Consider the following 17,101-nt stretch of genomic DNA (forward strand, 5'->3'; position numbering starts at 1 on the left):
CTCATGTTCACCACTTGCAGAAATGAAAGTAATGCAAGCACAGCAAACATCTACTTAAGAAGCCGTTTGTCTTCATGTCAGTGTTTAAGACAATCAGGAATCTTAACCACCCACAGCACTGGATACAAATAAAAACAAGAGGAGTCAAACATGTGCAGGTCTATTCTTTACTTTTGTGATTTCTGTTTCAGCTGAGGTCTTTTGTTGCTATAAAACCAACAACTTGATCAGTTGTGTTTCTGTTGTTCTGTTGTTTTGAAATATTTGTATTTGTCTCCTTTTTGCTAAACAGCATCATACCAGCTAACCAGGCCCCTGAAGTGGAGGTTAAATAAAGCTGTGATGTATAAAGCTGCTTTTCAGCTGGTTAACAAGAGAGTGGAGAAGAGATCTAACTTTGTATATAAATAAGACTGAGCACGCATCAGTACAACCCGTCTACTTCTTCCTTCTTCTCTCATTAGGGATCGCCACAGCAGATCATCTGCCTCCATCTCACCCCATCTCTACCATCCCCCTCTAACGTGCCAACACTGCTGATTTTCTTTGGCGAACAGAAATCCAAATACATTTCAGTTTTAAATGTCTAATGGGATGAAAAATGAAAATGAATTTCAGTAGAAATACCACAAGGAATTATCAACACTGATATAAGGCACAGTCATACATGAACAAATGAACAAATGTTAACAGTCTGTAGTTGATTAGACATTCATTTTCATCCAGTTGTCCAGTTCAAGTTAGCGGAGGGTGATAGAGTTGTGGCTGGAGCCTGTACAATTCCCCAGTTTCAGGGAGTCTTCAGGAGGCACATGTAGACTCGGCCCTGAAGCAGCAAACACACAGGAGAAAAACACAGTGGGCACATCTTAGTTTCACTTTGAAAGGTCAGCAAACAAACAATGAATGAAGCTCAAATATAAATGTGCCAGCTTTGACTACTGATGGGACACCCAGCTGATTTCAAAGAGTCCTTAATGGTTAGTACCCACGTCTTTGGTGTGACAGGAATGACTCATTTAACCAACATGAGCCCATCACAACCGTTAACAACAGGCAAGTGAAACTGTGTGAACACCTCAGGCCTGTTAGGGACACGACCCTCTCAGTGATGTCACAGCTAAATGGAGAAGGCCCCATCAGTTACAGAAAGCATTGGCACTGTTCTTCCTCATTTTTAGATAAAGCTACGGATGGAATAAAAAAACTAAACACAACAATAGCCATCAACCTCCTGACGAATTTCTATTTTTCATATTTTGTGCCATTTTTGTAAATACAGCAAACAAAACACTAAGAATAAGATCGGAGCCATCGGCACAGCGTCAATGAATAAATCAGGAAGATGATACTACAAGATGAGCTGACAGCGTGTCACATGGTAAGGAGGATCCAAAATCACTGACACCCAGACAGAGGACAAAACATGAAGAAATCCTATCAGTGCCTAGAAAATGTCCATCTGAGCACCAGATCTAAAGAAGCCAACACGACCCTGCAGGCTGTGTAAAGGTGTCACAGAGACTATCCAGCACATAAGATGCAAGCTAGGACAGCGTACAACCAAGTGGCTGGGAGAGATTACAGGAACATCTGAACTCATAATGCCCAAAAATCCATCTGGGAAGGATGATGTGAAATCTTTCTTTCTTTAGTGAATCTTACATTTGGAATCAACATGAAAACACAATCACTGCTTTGTGAAACAATTACATTTCTCTGTAAAAACCTCACAATGAATAACAACAATAGCAAACAGCCATCCTTAATTCAACTCAGTGCAGTTACATTCCTCTGACTGTGGGTGATTCTGGGCTTCTGCTGACACCTGGTGGATACACTACAAAGTTTACAAAAATCATTTAAACACATCATTTAAACTGTATGTCATATTCCTAATGTTTTTTCATTATATCATATCATGTTTATCACTGTGAGCAGCTTTGTCTTTGTGTTTTGTCTTATAGAGCATTAAATATGAGTGTGATCTCACGTTCTCTTTAACGCTCCTTTAGCATTATGCTGCCTATATTCCCTCCACTGTCTACAGATGAACACTCTTCAAGTCCTGTTTTTGTCTCTAGTTCTTGGGTCTACAGGTGAGTGAAAGAGCATTCTTACATTTTTATTCTTTAATGGTATTTCTGTTGAAAAGGGTTCATGTTTTTCATCGTCTCATCAGTGTTGCTAATGAGTGATAAAGGTGCAGTAGGCCTCTCTTCAGTACCAACAAAGTATGGTTCTAGACTGAGATGTGGAGAAACAAAACTGACACTGCAGAGCGACTGACCAACATTTCAGAGTTCGCAATAAGATAAACGAGGCTGCAGCGACTCACAGAAACATAGAAGCCAAACTCAAATTCAGTTTTATTTATATATCACAAAACAACAACAGGGGCCTCAAAGCACTTTATATTGTGAGGTAAAGACTCTACAGTAATAACAATGATTCCCATCTGTGGTTTGTTTGTCTCTGAGCTTTGTGTCAGAAGCAACAGAGACGACACTAATCAGTAACCAGTAAACTGGTTCTTATGTAATGCTTTCCTACTCTATCTGAGCATTCAAAGCCCGTTACACGCCCGCCTTATTCACTCATTCACACCAGCACTTTTTCTATGTAAGCCTTCTATCTGATGATGGGAGTTGACAGTTTTTGTTAGCTTGCAGAATGATCTTTTTCTTGAAATCTCATCTGTGTGAACATGGTCAACAACAAGTAGGCTAATGCTGTTAGACCTGTTTTATTGGCCTGACAGTGTCTGCGTGTTTCAGCGAAGCTGAACACAACATGGAGATTATTGTTTTACTTTTCACAGAATAAATTTTTTAAAACACAAACTCTTGGACACAGTTCACACGGCTCTTATACTGCAAGTCAAACCTTCTTTGGAGTATTGGAGGAGAAAGTGAGTAACTCTGCAGGGACCTGGTGGACAAAGGTGATAATGACACATTAACCCTTTAAGAGCTACCATAGAACCAAGTCCGCCAGAGCTTATATTATATTTTTACATGCTGTGGAGCCATTTTTGGGAGCATTTCAAGTTGCTATACATCAATACAACCATTATAGCCCAAACTTTAATAATATGTCTGCATTAAGTGCATAGAAATTACATAAATTGCAAGAAAATGCAATAAACTACAAAAACATTGAAAATCGTTTTTGTTTTTTTAATATATATTTCTAGTTAGAGAAATTTAAGAGGCTTATCCCTCAAAACTGTAAATACAAAAAAGTTGCACGAAATAACAGGAAATTTATTTTGAGTGTATAGCCTTGATAGTTCACGATGACATCTATTCTAACGTAGGAAGTGTTATGAACAGCTGATCGGATCAGCAAAGCGTGTTTCTGGAATATTATGTTACCCACCACCTGCTTTTCCCTGTGTGGATAAGTAATGTCTGTGTGGCACTGAATTTACACAGTCACACAGTCATTTATGAGGCAACATAATGAAGCTCTGTTAGCACCATTATACTGTCTCACTCTTATTTTCTCACCTTTGCAGCTTGTTGTCTTTGTAACAGCTGTTCTCTTACTCATCTGCCTCCCTCCCTGCTTCTTGGTGTGTGTGTGTGTGTGTGTGTGTGTGTGTGTGTGTGTGTGTGTGTGTGTGTGTGTGTGTGTGTGTGTGTGTGTGTGTGTGTGTGTGTACCTCCCTCCTCTAGAAGTGGCTGTTCTTTAGTGGTATGTAACCTGCACCTCTCCTCGTCATACTTCATCAAATTGTTATGTTACTCAGTCAGTGCGGTGGCTGCTTCACTGTTTAAACTTTCTCTCGGTTCACTTTTAGCTGTTGACCTGCCTGTTAGTCACAGACACCCACCTGCTGTGCTGAAGATCCAGTTGTGAGAGCCAGCCTGCTGTTCTTAAACCCACTAAGAGCAGAAATCCTGTGAGCAGAGTGGGCTGGTCACTAAACCAAACCAGAGGAAAGACAAAAAAGAAACCTGTCTGACGGCTCGCTGATACAAGCAAATAAAATGTATCGCCAACTGCTGCACCTGTAACAGACCGAAAACCAAAACAAAGATACGACATGCGGGACACAAAAATGAGAAATACATAAATCAACAATCTTCTTATTGTGTGTGTGAGTGAGAGAGTGTCGCAAATATGTGATACTGAGGGTGTTGAAGCTGCAGCGAGGCGCCCCAGAAGCCTGAAGGTAGACAGAGGTGAAACCGGGACGACCGGGCCCCAAGAGTACCAAAGGCCCGACAAATAACCGGATTATTTGTAACCTACAAAGTGTCATCTGTGCCTTAAAATGTGCGTGACATATCCCAAAAATATGACACCGTCAGTGACAGTAACAAACTGATCAGGTCTGATTGCAGTCTGCTGTGTGGGGACTTTCACCTGCTACTGTAGGGTCTACCTTACAGTAGCAGGTGACTGTTGTTGATTTGGGGCTGTATAAATAAAACTGAACTGAAAACTGAACCTGCCCCAAATTTAAGTGCATCATGCTTAACTGTGGTCAAAAAGCACAAAGACCAACGAGTCTGACTGGATTCTTTGGTGGGGCCCTGATGACTGCTAGGAACAGGCGGAGCTGGACATAAATTTGACATATTTAAAGTCTAAGATGACCTGAAAGAGGTGCAGTTAACCATGGCTCTCCAACAGTTTGTGTGCTGCTTCACTGTGGTGATCGTTTTCTTCTGCAAAGGTGAGAAAATGATTTGATTGGTTGTTCTCTTTCTATAAAGCAAAGACATGTCACTTAAAGATGAACTGGTAGGTTAATGTTTAAAGGTTTTATGTCAAAATTATCAACATCATCAATGAAAAGTTGAAGTTTGTCTCAGAAAAGATGCAGATTTTCTTAAAAGCTGTTTTAAATATAGAAACTAGACCTAAAGATCTACAATCCCCTCCCCCTAAAAAGTGTTGTGTTTAGTGTGATCAGTTCTTCAAGTTCAAAGAAAGCAGTCAGTGCTTACTTTCACAGGTTTAACAGGTTTGTCTGTGTTTTCTCATTTCCAGGTTGTCACTCACAGCAGCCCAGTAAGCATCCAAAGACATTTGAACCTTGTCTTCCTTCTGTCAGCTGTACAGTAATGAGCACATATAAAACTGTGAGGTCCACATTTGTTTCAGTGACAGAGTGTGCTGACTTTGGTTTTTCTATAAACTGTGATGTGATTTTGTTCAGTAAAATCTTCCAGTTTTCTGACACAGAGGAGGAACATTTGTGGATCACATGTAAACCACAGTCTAATGTTAAAATAACAGCCACATGAATGTCACTGCTCAGGATCTCCCAGCAGAGCATTGATCAGTGTTATCTCTCTGAGTGGTTTTAATGTGGTGGCTGATCTGTTTAGCTGTGCTCTCTCTTCTCTTGTCAGCATGTGGCAGAAGTGCTGTGAACAGCAGCAGCATCACAGGAGTTCGTGACGCTGCACCAGGAAGTTGGCCCTGGTTCGCTGCTGTAAACACTTATTCTGCAGGGTCTCTGATCACCGACCAGTGGGTGCTGACAGTTGCATCCTCCGTACCAACGTGAGTCACTGCTGCAAGTTTACACTTTGTTGAGGAGTAATATGATGATGAAGGTGAAGTGCAATATTTATATGCACTAGAGATGGGTTTTTTTTAAATATTTCCTCACTTCTTTTAACATTTAAAAACAACAGCAGTTACACAAATTGCTGAACTGCAAAGTACAGAGTTGTCTGCACAACAATCAAACCAGATGTCACATTAATTTAATTTAATCCTGTCGTGTTATTCAATTATACGCTGTACGATTCATAACCACACTTTATTTTCTTGTTCTTGCTCTGCCCACACATAACATAACATTCTATACAAAAACACACTGGTCTCGCCCTCTAGCTGCCATCAGCCTAACTACACTGACCGGCTGCATTAACATCTACTGTACAATGCAATTACACCACACATCCAAGTCATTGTTTTTTCGGAGCATTGATTTGTCAAAGATATGCTGTCACATGAAAATATTGATCATTCTGTCCATTCATGTCAGAAGATGGTTAGCTTAGCATAACGTTTTTAAACGGGGAACCTGCAGCTAATAAATACAACTACGCACCTCTGTAAGGCTCATTAACGAACACATGCTGGGAAAGACTCAATCACACAGTCAATTGTTTTGTGAGTTTTCTTTGTGTGCAGGCTGTGATCAGCTGACCTCACGTCACAGTCGCTGCTCACTTCAAAAACATATAAACAGATTTACATGAGTTACATGAGCTCTGCGGCTGATAGCCAAACCCTGCACTCTGTAATGTCAGCATTCAAAAGAGAACTTAAGGATTGGCATAAATTGACTTTGGTGTCTGCACTCTAACACTGACCACGCTCTGCACCAGCCCAACACAGAGCAGCTCTGTAACCTTCACCACAGTCCTGCAAACTAACCAGTTTAACCTGAACTAATCTGATGCTTTCATGCAACCTTTGAAAAACACAGAATTATCAGCAGCACAATCACTGATCCAAGATCTGATTTTAGAAACTCATGAATGAATCATAAAGATATAAGTTACATATCCGGACATGTTGGAAAAAGTTCCTGCTTTAAAAAAGTATCACACACAGTTTGTGTGTTTGCTGATGTTTGTTGAGCTTGCTCCTCTACAAACACTAGATCTCCATGCAGCACCTGAAATATAAACTTACTCAGTGTTATGGATGAATCTGACCATCAGAGTTAATTACTCATTTATGTAGTGCGCCAGCAGGTTCAACCACCTGAGCGCACACACACACACACACACACACACACACACACACACACACACACACACACACACATGACAAAGGGCTGAAAGGAAAAAGGAAACTCGTGACATTGACTGCTTTGCTCTGTGACAATGATCAACATGAGGCACAATAAAAATATCTGTTGTGTGTGAAGGGATTACAGTAGCATGGTGGTCTTGCTGGGCAGCAACAGGGTGTTAGATCCAGACCCAAATAAAGTGAGGCTGAACGTGATAAACGCCACCTGCCATCCCGGATTCAACTCGTCGACTCGTGAGAACAATATTTGTCTTCTGAAGTTGTCGGCTCCTGTGAATTTCACAGACTACATTCAGCCAATCTGCTTGGCCTCAGAAAACAGCACTTTCAACAACGAGACCAGCAGCTGGGCCATCGGCTTTGGTGACATTGGTAAATCATAAAATATTTATTTGATTTTACAGCATTATGTTGCTTTAGAAAAGCTTGATGTTTAAATTCTCTCCAAACAGAGGCATTGAGATATAACCTGCAGGAGGCAAAAGTATCAGTAGTGGGAAACGATGTGTGCAAAGCCAGATTTCCATGGATCCCAGACAGCATCATCTGTACTAGAGAGACGAATTCATGTTGGGTGACCACAACTTTATTTACTATAATCTGTTGTTGACTGTCACTGAGATAATCTCATCTTTAGTCACACTTTGGTTTACTTGTTTTACTGTCGTTGTCTATAAATATTCATATTCATATTTAATCAAAGGTCTTTTTTTCTTTAAAAAAAAAACTAATTTATTTAATGAAACTGATTCCTTTAAAAGAGCTGTCTGAAACTTTCTGTCTGTGGAATCGTCACTTTCATTTGCACCAAAGCAGCTGAAATGGATTCACAGTGGTTCATGTTTCCTAACTGGACAGACTGACATCGATTAAGTTTTACTGACTGTGATATACTGTGATGATCAACTACTCCCTTAATTTATTTGAGCAGTTTGCAACAAAACTACCAACAAAGTTAAAACTTTCTCAGGTGAAAAAGGTCAACTTCTAAGAGTTACACATCTGTATCTGTCCTAATAACTTTCATCACTGTCTTTCCACAGGATAAACTTGGAGCGCCACTCATGACTCAGAGTAAATCAGTCTGGCTCCAGAGTGGAGTTTTCACAGTGCCTGGATGTACTGCATCTCCTTCAGTCTACACTCCTGTGTCTCAGTACCAGAAATGGATCAGCGACACAGTTACAGGGACACCACCAGGCTTTGTTACCTTCACCTCCCCACACAGTTCATTACAAACCACTGCTCCTCCTACTGCCCCTCCCACTTCTCCGACATGTGTGGGTGTGTTTTGCAGTGGGGAAAACCTGATCCACTTCACTCACTTCTCCTCTCTGTGTGTTCTCGTTGTGTTGCTCCATGTGTTTGCTGGAACTTTTGGAAACTAGATCAACACATTTACTCAAGTTTAATACAAACATGAAGAACATGTCTTAACCAGGTAGAAGAGCTTTGCAATAGCATAAAGACATCATCCTGCCCCTCAGATTTTAACTATTTTTAATAGCAGTCTCAGCTCTGGAGTAGAACCAACTGGATACAAGCACGCTGTAGTGCAGCCAGTACTTGATTATTCTGTTCTTGTTCATTTTAGACCTGTCTCCAAGCTACCATTTCTGTCAAAAAATTCTAGAAAGGATTGTATTTGAGCATCTGCAATCCTTTCTAAACAGTCATAATATTTTTGAGAAGTTCCAGTCGGGCTTCAAAACCCACCAGAGCACAGAAACTGCCCTCTTAAAAATGCTTAATGATATTTTATTAATCACTGACTCAGGAGACCCAGCTGTGCTCCTGCTCCTAGACTTAACTGCAGCCTTTGATACTGTTGACCACAGCATTCTGATCTCCCGTTTAGCGCAATGTGGTATCAAAGGTATCCCCTTGGAATGGTTTAGGTCGTACCTCTCCAAGAGGACTTTTTCCGTGAGCCTTGATGATTTTATTTCTTCCCCAGCTCTTTTTACTTGTGGTGTCCCGCAGGGATCCGTATTAGGCCCAATTCTTTTTTCAATCTATATGTTGCCCCTAGGCCTAATCTTTAGGAAGCATAACATCTGCTTTCACTCATATGCCGATAACACCCAGATTTATCTTCGGTTTAATAAAAACACCTCTACGCCCATGGAATCGTTAGTCAAATGTCCCGACGAAGTTAAAACCTGGATGGCCTCAAATTTTCTTGCCTTCAACGAGGATAAAACAGAGGTAATTATTTTTGGACCAAGCGGTAATTTCAATGCCCCAGATTTGGACTTATGCAACCTAAAATGTGCTGTTAAAACGCATGTAAAAAACCTGGGGGTTTTCTTGGATAGCAAACTTACATTTGAGAAACAAATTAATTCAGTTGTCCAGCGGTCCTTTTTTAAATTAAGGCTCCTATCCAAAGTGAGATCTTTTCTATCCTATAGAAACTTGGAATGAGCAATTCATGCGTTTGTTTTTATCTCAACTGGGTTACTGCAATTCACTTTATGTGGGTGTCAGTCAGTCCAGCTTGGCCCGGCTCCAACTTGTACAGAATGCTGCAGCTCGCCTTTTGACTCGTGTGACGAAACACCAACATATTACTCCGGTGCTTGCTTCCCTTCATTGGCTTCCAGTGCGTTTTAGAATTAAATTAAAAATCTTACTTTTAACTTATAAAGTGCTAAATGGCCAGGCACCGGATTATTTGTCTGACCTTGTGCAGCTGTATACGCCCTCTAGAGCCCTTCGATCAAGTGATCACCTACTCCTTACTTTACATAAGTCTAGAATGGTAGAGGATATCGCGCATTTGCGGTTGTGGCACCGAAAATGTGGAACAATCTACCTCTCCACATTAGAAAGGCCCCAACTGTTACTCTTTTTAAATCGCATCTTAAAACATATTTTTTTACTCTGGCTTTCAAAACTGTAGGGGAGTTACCAATTCTTTTATCCTAATCTGTTTTTAATTTTTATCTGTTGTTGTTATTAATGCCACTGTTTAATTGTTATGTTGTACAGCACTTTGGTCAACGCCCTGTTGTTATTAAATGTGCTTTATAAATGAATAAATGAAATGAAATGAAATGTATATTTATAGTAATTATAATATGGGAACATTTCCAAACTGTCTCAAGTGTAAGGTCAGAGTGGGCACTAGGTTCCACTGCTTGTGGGAATGTGCTATTATCCAGTCATTTTGGAAAGAGGTCTGCGCCAATATTAGTACAGCCATTAGTCATCAGGTGACAGAAAACCCATTAATGTGTATATTGGGATATATTCCCGTCTCACTGGTACAACATGAGCATGTAATTCAGTCACTGTTAATGTTGGTCAGGAAAAGCATTATGTTGAGATGGAATTCACTAATCCATCGTTCCAATCAACATAGCGGGCAGCCTTGTGGGGATTTGAACAGCTGTTTCTTTTTTCTTTTTCTTTTTTTTTTGCCTGTCCCGTTTGGCTCTTTTGCCATCAGAATTATTGTCTAAAGGCAAAGAAAGATGCCCAACGGATTTACTTTAGCAAATTGACCATCCCAGCCTTGCCATAATGGTCCATTTAATTCACCTTTTATTGTTTATTTTATTTTCACTTGCTGAATACGGGACAGACTTGACTGGAAGAAAGAAGGGGAGAAAGAAAGAGGGAAAGAGAAACAGCTGAGAAGAGGGACGGGGGAGAAGGGCAAAAGACAAAAACCAACAGAATGGGCAGAAAATGAAAAAAGAAAAAAAAATGCATATATCAATCACCTGGGTCACCTGCTGAAAAACAAAAAAGAAAACAAGCAGAAGAGAACAAGAGTAATAGAATAAACAACATCACAATGATATATGGGAATATGACAGTAAATACTAAATATTAAACATTATTGTGCAGCACATAAGATCAACAGAACACAGTGTGCTTTGAGGTAGGAGCCAAAAAGGGTGTAGTTTGTGGGTGTGATCACCCGTGTGTACACCTGTGAGCATGGACGCGCTTGTTTTTTTAAAAGGTTCCTTCATGTAATAATCTGCTAGAGGGTGTGGGGGAGCCACAGCCCCGTCCTCCAGGGCATGAAGCAGGTATGGAGGAGATCAAAACTCCAGACATCCAGAGGCCCCCAGAACACAAGAGACCAAGGAAGACCAACAGAGGGGCAGCCGCGCCACTGTCCCAGTAAGAGCTGAGGAGAGTCCCAGATGAGGGCTCACTCAGCAGCCGCGGAGCAGTAGCCAGGGGGAGTTGCAATGACGCGCCCGTGAGCTCCGTCGGCAGCCAGCTGTGCCTAAGTGACCGAGCCCCAGGCCGAGAGGCCGGGGGCACCCCACCTCCGAAGTGGCCCGAGCGAGCCCCAGGCTCCAGGCCCCGATAAGCGGCCGCCAAGGAGTGAGCCGGTGTGTACCTGGACGCCCACCCCCAGACACAAAGAACCACCAACGCACCGATGTCTGAGGGAGTCCGCCACTGGCAGGGGAAGTGGTGGTGGGGGGAGATAGGTCTCCATACTTTGGACGGCCTGAGATGTCCCCAGAGAGGTGGCGTCTGATACCCAACCTGACATATAGATACAAACATACAGGCACACACAGACACAAACATCCATTCCCACCCTCATGCTCTCATATGCACTCACTCCACACTCAACCAACGTGGAGACAGACATAAAGAGACGCTGTACACACGATCACACTCCCCAAGCGTACTCTACGAATCAGAATCAGAATACTTTATTGATCCCTGGGGGAACCGGGTCTAGGTACCCTTGCCCCTGGAGGGGGGAACTGCACCCAGACCCAGGTGGTGTTACCCTTTTCCCTGCGGTGGGGAGAGGCAGACCGCCCCGACTCCGCAGCAGCAGGGAGGCCCAACAGCTGTTTCTGCTTTTTTTATTCTTCGATAAGCCTGGGCCTAGCCAGCGCTGATCAGCAAGAACCCTGTTATCATGGTTCCAAAAAGATAGATGTCTTCAATGGGCTCTCCCAAACCCAGGCTTCTCGTCAAGAAGAGGGTGTCAATTGCATTCAGGGACCAGTTGATCAAATCCATAATTCCTTTTTAGGTTTTAGAGAACAGACTGTGAGACTCTTCCAGGGTAGAGGGAGAAAAGTAGACAAGACAGAGACATGAGAAAGCCAAGCAGGAAGGATAAGGGAAGGGAGAGGGAGAAAATGCGACTGCCTTCGTCAAGAGCCAGAGAGAAGAAGAACTGGAACAGTTTGCTGTGGTTTATTCTGTTCCTGTCATAAATAAGAGTCTTTGCTCTCCTTCCACATTTTTAGGAAGGAAGTTAAGAAGAGTGAGTGAGTCGTCTTCCTCTGTGGGCCCAACATCAGGCAGCAGCGACACATTTTTAAAAACCCAGCTCACTGCTTCACGGTTCCACCTGTCAGTTTCTTCTCTCTGTGCTGGGATTCCCAGAGGAGGTTCGGCGTGGTGTTGTTTTCCCCTGTCGAGGGTTCAGTTTTTGTGGCCTGAGTTGGACGTGAGTCATCCTCTGATACGTATTTGGAGTTTCGTCTGACGATGGAAGCTGGTATATTATTTCTGTCCTGGGTTTTAGCCAGTTTATAATCCTTAGGAAAAATCCCCACAAAACACTTAAAAGTCATGAAAATTCATTCAGATTTTGCAATTTGGTGACGAATCCATCGGATACTCCAAGATGAGCTGACAGAGTTCCTCTGACAGCTGAAGACAGATGCTGGGACCAAACAGGAGGATCCAAAATCATTTAATGTACCACTGACAGACAAACAGAGGACAAAACATCGAGAAATCCTACCAGTGGTTAGAAAAAGGCCAGATTAAAGGGACAGCACAGAGGCTCTGATCACGGCAGAGAAGAACAGGACCTAAGCATCAGATCTATAGATGCAAGAGTCTACCACAGCCAACAGGATTTTTGTTTATTACAAAAGTTCACACATCCAGGCATCCACTGACAATTCAAGGACGAACCATATCAAACTGGGAATGCTGACTTGCATCTTAAACTCCTGGCTGTCAAAATGTGAGACTTAGAGGATGCAGAGTAAAGTCCTTAACATCAGATTAGAAAGGAAAAACAAAAAGATAGTTTCACGTCTCATCAGTGTTGCTCATGGGGGGTAAATGTGCAGTAGGTCTCTCTTCGATTACAACAAAGTATGGTTCAGGACTGAGATGTGGAGAAACAAAACTGACTCTGCAGAGCGACTGACCAACATTCCAGAGGATGAGATAAGATAAGACTGCAGCGACTCACAGAAACATAGAAGCCAAACAATTGAAGTCAGTTTCATTTATATATCACAAAACCACAACAAAGTGGCCTCAAAGCACTTTGAATTGTAAGGTAAAGACTCTACAGTAATAACAATGATCCACGTGTGTGGATCTTTTTGCTTCACCTCATGGAATTGAATAGAATAGCCCTTTATTGCCATTGTACTAGAGTACAATGAGTAAAAAAAAAAAAAGACTCCAACAGTTTTGTAAACACATCCTGTCCCTATCCTTCCCCTCCACCTCTCTGTCCTACTAAGAATCTGAGGTAGAAATCATCTTCAGCAGTCTGAGAAAGGGAAGTGTCAAAAATTATAAGTAAATAAATAAAGTTATCTGCCCTCACAAGATGCACTCACAGATATTTTTCCAATCGCCTACAAGAGTGTGGACAAACTGAGGAGACAGTCATCTCAATCATCAGTGAAAAACACAACGTAGTTAATTACAAAACGAAAATCCAAACACACATATCGCAAGATGCCCATTTCTAGGCATGGGCCGGACGTGTTGTTGTCTGAAGGTGATACTGATGCCAATTTGGCACGAATGGTAACGTAATCTTATTGAAATTTACAACATAGTGAAAGGTCTGTTATCTCCAGCTTAAAGCTGCGTCCACACTTACAGTCCTCAGGCAACCAGAGACCAACAACTTCTACTAACATAGCAATAACTAAAAGTGAAAATAAATAAGAATAAATCAGCAGAAAAAATAAATAAAGCAAAACTAACACACAAACCGAGTGACTCGACTTCTTGTAGTGACCCACTTCGTCTTTGTTTACCTTTTGATAGTAAAGTTATTGCAAAGCAAATATGATCGAGTTTCCTGTAAATGTCCCTGAACGGCCCTGCTGGAAGCTGAGGTGTGTTTGAGGCGGGAGCGTTCACAGCTCTGTTACAAAGTTTCCACAGAATTCCACGTCCACTAAAGCCATTTCATTCTTTTTCTTCCCCTCTGGGATTATTTATCTTTTATTTATCCAGGTGAAAGTCTCGCTGAGGTTAAGATCACATTTCCAAGAGAAACCTGCCCCAGGGCAGCTGTGGCTACAACTGTAGCTTGCCTCCACCAGTGTGTGAATGTGTGTGTGAATGGGTGGATGACTGGGTGTGTAAAGCGCTTTGGGGTCCTTAGGGGGGACTAGTAAAAGCGCTATACAAATACAGGCCATTTACCATTTACATCATCATCATCATCATCATCATGGCAGCAAAAGTTACAACACATAAAATATTCCATACAAACAAGTGAGTACAAACAAAGGTTATATTGGTTGCTTTACACATATAAAACACACAGACAAGAGGGAACAACCCAGGGTTTAGCAGGCGAGATGCAACAGTCAGTGTCTCTCTTTGCTGCTGGTTGTGAAAATGGATCGCACAGTTGCTCCAATAAATAAGAAAATAACAAACAAGGTAAATTGGAATATTCAATAATACAAAATATCATGAAATAGTTCTTATATATAAATGTCCCAATATATATCACACCAAACTGAAATATAAATACACTTTCAATTAGGCTGTCCCTCTTAATCACTGTTTTTTTCTCCGTAGAGGATTTGCGGACATTAAAGGTGTACCTCCTTGTACATCCTTTAAACATTTCTACTGGCAGATTTCCAAAATTTTCCCAAAGTTTTACTTAAATGAGGTTCAGGATTATGGAAAAATGGGGCTGTGACAGTGTGCTGGTTGTAAGTAGCAAATATGAGCCTGTCCAGAATGATTGTAATGCACTAAGCAACAACACTAATCCAACTATAATTTGGGGTGTGCAGTATTTCTGGATTCTTTTCCTTTCTTTTAGTCCAAGATGAGAAAGAAGTGGAGGTTGGAGAGGATGCAACTCTCGATTGTCAGGGTCCCCATGAAGGCAACATCTTACGGGTAGCATGGACCAAGAGTGACCTGAAAGTAGATGATTATGGCTTCTTTTACCGGGAAGATCGTCCTTACAAAGCCTACCAGCATGAGTCTTTCAAAGGTCGAGTGGAGCTGGAAGACCCAAACATGAAAAGTGGAAAAATGTCCATCATTCTTCACAACGTCACCGTTAATGACACTGGAACATATGAGTGCCACATCTCATATGAAACAGATCACAGCCAGAGATCTGAGATGAAGCAGGAAACCAAGCTGAAAGTTACACCTGCAGGTGAGTTGAAGCCTCGAGTGTGTCCTCTGTAACCGTTTGTCCCTCAATGAGCAAGACTAGCCGGTTAAATCAAGAGTAAGAATTCACTCTTCCTGCTTTCATCCATTTTATTAGTCATGTCCTGGCTTCAGGTATATACTCTTATGATTATACATTTATTGAACTGGTTTATTAGTAAAATATCAACTTCCAACAATGCCAAGGTATGTGCATCTATCCACTTTCCTCCTGTTCTGCTACTACTGTGTGAATCACAGCTAAGCAGACAGACAGCTCTTTGACCAGTTACAGGTGTGCTGGCTACTTTATTAAGACGGCCCTTCAAAATGTAAAGTAAAACTAACAGACATCAACAAACATATACTTCAGTCTGAGAGTTATACTTGTCTGAGATTTTATAGTAGCTACACCTATGGTATTGATTTTTAATTCCTCTCAAGTTATCACATTTACAAACTTGGGAGTCCACGAAAATCCTCCATGAACGTTTTACAGCTGAGGGGTAAAAAACAAACAAGGTGCAATGAGACCTGAAGTTACATAATAGCCTGTTTCTTAAAATTAACTTCCCTAAAAATCACAATTGTATGTAAAGTACTAAAAAATTATAATTGAAGACACGTTAAAAACTCAAAATACTCACGGGCAGCGTTTTCCACAAAGTCACAAATAAGGATGAAGTTGAGTTGTGTTCATTCATGACTATTTAACCAGCGCACGTGTGAGAAATATTTCCTGCTTCTGACTTTGCTAGGCCTCGACTGGTTATCGCAACGCAACCTATGAACAGACAAAGCAATAGCGCCACCTGTTGGTGAGATTTAACCCAGCACACTCCCACTCATTTCGCAGTCTGAAGGATCGGGCCCAGATGCTGCGATAGCGTCTGCCAGATGGAAGGAGAAAAAAGAAAAGAAAGAGTCCACGTGAGAGGTGTGAGGGAGGAGGCTGCATCACCAGGAAGCCTTGCTCACGCTTGTGAAAGATGTCCTGTAAGAGAGAGAGAGATGTTCTGATGATCTTGGCAGCTGTTTTAACTATCTGATGTAGCTGGGGTCACCGACTTTGCAGTTTCTGAACCACATCCCTGCTGAGTTTGTCAAATAGTTTTTGGGGGATAATGGTGTTGAATGCTGAGCTAAAGTCTATGAACAGCATTCTGACATAGGTGTCTTTCTTGTCCAGGTGGGAGAGGGAGAGGTGAAGAGCAGTGGAAATAGTATCCTCGGTCGACCTGTTCGGCCGGTATGCAAACTGCAGCAGATCCAGTGATCTGGTGGCATGTCACATGTGGCATGACAAGTTTCATGAAGCAGTTCATGATGATGGGGGTCAAGGTGATGGGACGGTAGTCATTAAGCACACTGAGGATTTCTTTGGCACCAGGATGATGGTGGTGGACTTGACCAATTCCTGAGTTTTGTTTTCTTTCTCTGTAAGGTGATAATGGGTTGCCTGACTCATTTAATTTAATTAATAATAGAAACATTAATAAAACCCTTTAATTCAGCCATTTGCCTCCCTGTCTCCTTTTTTCAATGCAGACTAAATATTTAATAATAATAATAATAATACATTTTATTTGAAAGCTCCTTTCAGAACACTCAAGGACACTGTACACAGCAGAATAATAAAAGCAACATAAAAGCAAGCAGTGTACACATTTTCAAGCATAAGACATGAAGAAAATTTAAAATAGCAGAGTGGAGAGGTTATGCAGGATAAGCTATTTTGAACAAGTAAGTTTTGAGTTGGGACTTAAAGAGAGAGAAGGAAGAGACATTTCTTAAATCAGGAGGTAGGGAATTCCGGAGTCGTGGAGCGGAGCAGCTGAAAAGTTATGGTAAATGGCCTGTATTTGTATAGCGCTTTAATTAGACCGTAAGGACCCCAAAGCGCTTTACACTACAACAC

At 41.6% G+C, this 17,101-nt stretch overlaps 1 protein-coding gene across 1 annotated transcript; it reads left to right on the plus strand.

Moving 5' to 3' along the window:
• The first annotated feature begins 4,629 nt into the window (after window positions 1-4,629).
• Window positions 4,630-8,275, plus strand: LOC147334305 (chymotrypsin-like protease CTRL-1). Its single transcript, XM_086286617.1, has 6 exons — window positions 4,630-4,687; window positions 5,005-5,025; window positions 5,370-5,523; window positions 6,908-7,164; window positions 7,245-7,366; window positions 7,836-8,275. The coding sequence occupies exons 1-6, from the start codon at window positions 4,630-4,632 to the stop codon at window positions 8,178-8,180; spliced, it is 957 nt and encodes a 318-aa protein (XP_086142743.1). The 3' UTR covers window positions 8,181-8,275.
• The last annotated feature ends 8,826 nt before the right edge of the window (window positions 8,276-17,101 follow it).

Source organism: Aulonocara sp. 'chitande type north' Nkhata Bay, linkage group LG3, assembly GCF_057382095.1.
Source record: "Aulonocara sp. 'chitande type north' Nkhata Bay isolate Kocher_YH1m ecotype deep benthic linkage group LG3, A_spYH_male_GT1.1, whole genome shotgun sequence".
NCBI lineage: Eukaryota > Metazoa > Chordata > Actinopteri > Cichliformes > Cichlidae > Aulonocara > Aulonocara sp. 'chitande type north' Nkhata Bay.